This window comes from Vanellus vanellus (assembly GCF_965231255.1).
Source record: "Vanellus vanellus genome assembly, chromosome: 4".
NCBI lineage: Eukaryota > Metazoa > Chordata > Aves > Charadriiformes > Charadriidae > Vanellus > Vanellus vanellus.
In genome coordinates this window covers 79,289,781-79,296,091 of record NC_138909.1, presented here as the reverse complement: position 1 = coordinate 79,296,091, position 6,311 = coordinate 79,289,781, and the positions used below count along the sequence as shown (strand labels likewise).

General features: G+C 36.8%; 1 protein-coding gene across 2 annotated transcripts in view; it reads right to left on the bottom strand.

Annotated features, from left to right (window-relative positions):
* Positions 1 to 699: 699 nt before the first annotated feature.
* Positions 700 to 6,311, bottom strand: part of CFAP97 (cilia and flagella associated protein 97) — a gene marked incomplete at its 5' end in the record, with an annotated part of 35,612 nt that continues 30,000 nt past the window's right edge. For both annotated transcript variants that reach the window (XM_082482231.1, XM_082482230.1), the window contains 2 exons: positions 700 to 3,094; positions 3,969 to 4,119. In XM_082482231.1, coding sequence (XP_082338357.1) covers positions 2,967 to 3,094; positions 3,969 to 4,119 — 279 coding nt within the window. In that variant the 3' untranslated portion in view covers positions 700 to 2,966. The remainder of the gene's footprint in view (positions 3,095 to 3,968; positions 4,120 to 6,311) is intronic.

Sequence of the window (6,311 nt, the reverse complement as noted above, 5' to 3'; positions counted from 1 at the left end):
CAGATGACTCAATGAGCTGCCCAGGTTGGGAAGGCAGGAAGTTACTTTTATCTATTGACCATGAAAGAAAAGCACTGGGATAAAAATGTTACTGGTGATCTGTTAGGAAAAAAAAAGTGTCTCAGGCTTTTTACAGGGGTTTATCCTGAAACTCATTAGATGACAAATCAGGAAAATACAGTCCAATGTAAAGTCTACATGCATCACAGAAGACATATATATCCAGTCAGCCATTTGATTTAAGACAATCAGACAAATCCTCATCTGAGTGGCAGGATGACAGCAGAGATGCCTCAGGATCTTCAGTAAAGACCGGAAGCAATCTGGTAGAAGGCAGGCTCTGGCACAGGGGAAAGCCTATACATTCCATACAAGGAACAACCTTGTGTCATTATCCCAAATTCACTTGAGTCTCTTTAGAACTCGGTTTTAATCCTAGTGAACCAAAGGATTCAGTGGTCTGCTTGGGAAAACACCCCTCACGTGTCACCTATCCAGACAGGGATGTACCACCGCTCCCTGTTCTTCTCATACAGCCAACGATCCGAGCTAGGGCTGCCTTTAACACCTTCAGTATTGTAGAAAGACTACACAGCAGAACCCCATCCTGGAAGAAAAGGAGCTCACGATGAGGCAGAGACGCTTCCAGAGCAAAAACATGACAGAGGCATCAGGGTCCATTTCTCATAGTAGTGAGTTCAATACACCAGTGCTGTCACCCAAACTGGCAATCCTGTCACTTCAGCAGGGATATTGGCTCCTACCTGAAACCGTGTGTCAAACCAGTGTGGCAGTTCACTTTAAGGAGAAAGCAAAGCAGCTTGCGCTTTTCTTTCAACGAGATCTTCTGGAGGGGGGAAAAAGGCAAAAGAAAGTAGAAGAGAATATAAAGCAGTAGCTTACAAAAAAGACAGAAAACAAGTCTATTAGAAACAGGATTTTTTGCTACAAAAATCTTGATGAGATTATCTAACCTAATGAAGCTCTCTCAATATGGCTTATTTTAAAAAATCCACACCAAAATCACTAACAGGTAAAGTGTATCAATGAATAAACTAATTCTTTGCATTTTCCTCCACTACATGTAGTACAAAACATTTCTCCCATGAGCTCCTACGCACTTTAATACCAATTACAAAATTCTAAAAGAAGCCACTGCAATGAAAAACGATTCATGTTAAATATTTTATTTCTTATGATTTACAAAAATGACATACAAAATTGACAGTCTTTCATAACAAAGTTAAATAAAATAAGATGAAGTAATTAAAAGTAATCCATTTTGTGAATTCCTTCACAGAAAAAAAAAAAATCGTATGAACATTCAGAAGTATTTAAACTGTGATCCTGATATTCACATTCAAGGACAAAAATCTTTAAATAGTGAATAATCTTAATTAGCACAATAGTACAAATAAATAAAGCAGCACTATGCAAACAATTCCATACAGTCCCTATCAATGAATAATAATTGCAATAAAAATCTGTTTGCCACAATGCTGCTTAAAGTTAAAAGTTCAAATATTGTCAAACAGCTAAATTTGATCCGCAGGTCACCAGGTGCAGAAGCTCTGCCAAACTATCACACAGGACCAAGTAAAAGGTTTGTAACAATGCAGAGTACCTGAAAGCCTAAGCCCTCATGCAAGCACGAGCAAAGAATAATAAACTGTCCTGTTCATAGGGCTGAGACCCAGCATTACTGAATACAGCTTTTTATTTTTTTCTTTATGCATAATACAAAGAGATTTCCCGTATCTCTCCTGGGAAGAAGCTGGGGAAGCAAGCAGGGTTCCTGCAATATCCATGGACAGTGGCATCACAATTTATGCTCCTTATAAGGCTACAGTCCTACAAAATAAGCTCACTGAAAGTTTGCCTTTATGTATAGAAATAAAGCATACCACCTACTATTTGCAATTACCAATTCCATTAAATTTTGCTCCCCTTGTAAATGGATGTTACTACCAAAGCTTATCTGACACTACTAAAAATATTTGGTATGAACATGACATTAAAAAACAGGTTAAGAAGCATAACAAGATTTTCTGTTTTCTACTGTCTTTTTTTTTTTTTTAATCCTGGTTAGTAGTTGCTCTCAAAAATCAGACCTTCAAGTTTCCTGCAGCTCAAGTTTATATCTTCCCACCAAGAAGGGCAAGGATCTGCAAAAGCAGGGCCATAAAAATATTTCCCTTGCTTAGCATTCTCTAGCTCGAGAAGTAACTAAAACTTACTCTTGTTTAGAGTGAATCTGAAACTGTTGTTCACTTCAGTCTTTACTCTTGTTCAAATAGCATCAGATTCTTCTTTCCTACACAAAGGTCCCAATACAACTTCCAAAATTCTTTTAAATCTGGAAGAGATGCAGCCTTGAGTACGAAACAAATGTTCAACACCTGGAGTGCAAGAGTGGCAGAACAACATCTTTTCTAGCCTCAGTATTCTAGCTAAACATGCAGGAATACATAAAGGAATATAGGAATACATATCTTCCTATAAAAGGAAGATTCTTTCAGTCATAAGAACAAGACCTGCAAAGTTCAGAAGGCTTACCTAAAGAACAAGAACAATCTAAGAATTAAGCATATGCTTATGAATTTAATGTAATCTTTTAAAATATTATTTTAAATATTTTCTTTACATCTTGCACCTATAGTGCAGCAATACTGTCCTTCCATGTTATGTATACAAATCCCACTTATGATTTGAGAATAAAGTAATAATTAGCAATTTCTATTTAACTTGTCCATTTAAGTATCTCCTCCTCTCTCAAGTTCTTCCTGTCAGGAAAACACTGACTGAAGTGAAAGTGTTCCCTTAAAACCATATTATAAGCAATTATATCATATGCAATGCATTTTAATCACTGAACAATGCAGAAAGTATTTTTGCACATAGAATTTACAAAAGCACTAAAAATAGAAGTCTGAGGATCATCTCAGAATGGGAGGCAAAGAACGCACTTATAACCAAGCAGCACGAACGTTAGTGGGTTTAGGTCTCTGTAATGCCCCACTGGCTGGATCGGACACAGATTTTTCATTCCTCTGGCTCATTGTACTTGGTACAGCGGATGCTCTTGAAGTGCCTCCTGTTAACACACACACACACACACACACACAAAAAGAGTGAGAATCCTTATGCTTGTTGCAACAGAAAATTTCATGCTATATTAGTACTGCAACACTCATTACCATAGTTTCCAGAAAAAAAACAAATCACAGTAAGTTGAATACAAACTCAAAATGTTATGAGTTGTTTGTAAACGGTCAGGACAAGGAATTCAAGCCTACATAGTGCTGTGGTTCTTTAACCTAACATGTATGGATCTATCATAGAATCGTTATGGTTGGAAGAGACCTTTAAGATCACCAAGCCCAGCCATTAACCTAGCACTGCCAAGTTACCACTAAACCATATCCCTCAGCACCACATCTATAAGTCTTTTAAATGCCTCCAGGGATGGTGATTCAACCACTTCTCTGGGCAATGGGGACATATGGGGACATACAATCTACTTCCAAATATTACACACGCAATTTTTAAGAGAAACAAGGCTACTATCGGTAGATTTACATTTTCTGAATGAGAATTTGAAACTTCTTTGAGGTTTTTCTATTGGCTTCTTCTTTTTCTTCTTTCAATAAAGGGTACTGGCAAAATGAGTAATCTTCTTTACAACAGTGATTTTTTTACCTTCTTGGAAAAGATGACTAACAAGGTAATTTATTAGAAATTTAGGATGGTAAGTAAACAATTAATGCAGTCACCATACTTTTGGTTAAAAAAAAAATTGATTAAAAAAAATAACTTCAATGATTTCTGTGTGATAACTGATAAATCTAAGGAAGACAGAGAATGGAACTTATTTGCTATGCTTAGCAGTAAGTGCTTGACAAATCTGAATTATAAAAAGATAAACACATGCAAAGAAATGCAAGAATCTGCAACTTCAAAGTACTTACTGGAAGGACTAAGCTGGCACAAAGCAGATTTTCCTCTTCTTACAGATGGTGAAGAATTTAGATAACTCATCTGGCGCTGATAGTCCATCAATTGTTCAGAACGCCTCATACCAGCTGTTGGTTTCACTGCTTCCAGTCTTTTCAGGAAAGCCTTAATGTTGAAGAAAAATATCATCAAGAAAGAGAGAGGATGAACAAGAAGCTACAAAACAAACATTCACAAATTGATTTTTATTTGAACTGCAACACCCCCCACCCCACCCCACCCCGATTTTTAGCACTGCACAACACAAACTCCTCCACTGGTGACCAGCACAGGCTATTCTGCTCACATTGAACTTTTTCCTCAGTGTTGACACGAATTTTAAGTGTCCCTTACATATCATCAATTCTATGCTCAGTACATCTTTCATACCCTATAGTTCTCTGTACTTTATGATAACTTGAAAAAACACATCTGTTTGGTGATAGAAAAGGTGGTGGGAAGATGGGCTGCGGTCTTCTAATCCTACCTTTGGGTACTCCTCTTTTCTAAATTTCTGGAAGGATGAAAAGCTGTTTTTTTTAATCTTTGCAAACATACTTAGATCATTTTACATTGCCCTACAGGATCCCCAGAGAGAATCGCTGACTTCAATTCTGTGAAAATAATGTCAAAAGGAAAGCACAAATATCTACCAGACGCTATTTGTTTTATCCATAATGTAGTTTTAAGAGATTTTAGTTGAAATTATTGTTATAGACATAATTTCTTCTTGTTGAAATTAACTCTGGCAATCATGCAGCAAGCATTAAATTAGACCAGCTACTTACACAGTATTTGTAAGATACAGACAGTATTCTGCATAGCTACTTCTACTTGAATCGGGATTAAGAAATTTCTATAGTCTAAAAAATAACCTGATGGCAGGACAATTTTGGAAGTACCCAGCTACATACCACTTCCAATTAACAACTTCACATTTTTAATATATTTTGCCTCCAGTGCTTGCCTTGTGTAGATCTATACATTCCCTCTGCTAACTAATTTAAATTCATTTCATGGCCTACAGACATTTGGCAATGACAAAATCAGTCCAGGTCAGGGTTGCGACATGCATCCTATCAATGAGAGACAATTTAACTGTGATTACACAAGTCTCGAAAATACTAAAGCCTCCATTAATAGGGATGTATTGTCTAGATGCATACTTAAATGGCAAAGCCTAGAATCTGTCTGTATAACCACTAAACTGCACTTTGTATGAAACAATCATTCTTCCCCACTCCCAATCAGGTAGTGATTTTTTTTAATTTTTATTTTTAATAAAGAATAAAAAAATTACAGAAAGTGACTTAGGAAATAGTATAGTATTCACAGGATGTCAGTTGTCATTGTTTAGCTGTAATAGGAATCTACAAACTCTTGGTAGTTCACGCATGGGCACTGGAAACCTGCACAGAGTGCACAAGGAAGAAAGGACAAGTGATTTTGGCTCAGACATAATATGTCACAAGTGCTTGCATCAAGTGCCAGTCAGTTCATCGTCAAGTGGAAATACCTAAGTAAGCAAAAGTCAAAGGAAGGACTCCAGCTAGAAATAGCTCTTCACTAAAGCCAGTTGCAGAACATGAAATGGTAGACTTGTCTCTAAATGTTACATTCAGCATTTTATCCACAACTTCATCCACATCTCCTAATACAACTACATACGTTTAGACTTGCAGAGATCACTTATTTACCTTCAATATTAAAAATGGAAGCTCTCAATAAGTTCAGCTCAATCACAAATGGATTGGGTAAATTGTAGGAGTGACTTTCCTATGAGAGTTGAGCATGTTCTAAGTCTGCACTCCAACTCATAGAATTTGCATACCTTAACACTGCAGTAATTTCAAGATTGATTCTGAATGTAAGATATTTATATCTGCCTGCTTTATCCTAGTTTAAATACAATTCTCTGCTTTTGCTTTTATGTGTGTATTTTGACAAGTATCAAGTCCCCATTACTAATGCAAAAAAAAAAAAAAAAAGATACCTCTCTCAGTACTAAAACATTACTTTTTGAACAGGTTAACACTGGACTTGATACAGCCCTGAGCTACAGAAAGAGCAGATATAGATTCTGTGGTGCAAAAGTGTTCTAAGAAAAGCTCTTCTAGAGAATGAGAGAATAGCTCCTGTGGTTCCCTTGCCCTCTGCTGCAGATTGTACCAAGGGCATGTTAACTTACACGCTATTTGCAGTCATGAATTCTGCAGTCTGGAGAACGGCCTGCTGCATACAGAAATGAACTCATCAACACACTGAAATGGCAGCCTTGACCTACTAAATCTGTAACCCGGAACTAATCCCATTCTTAT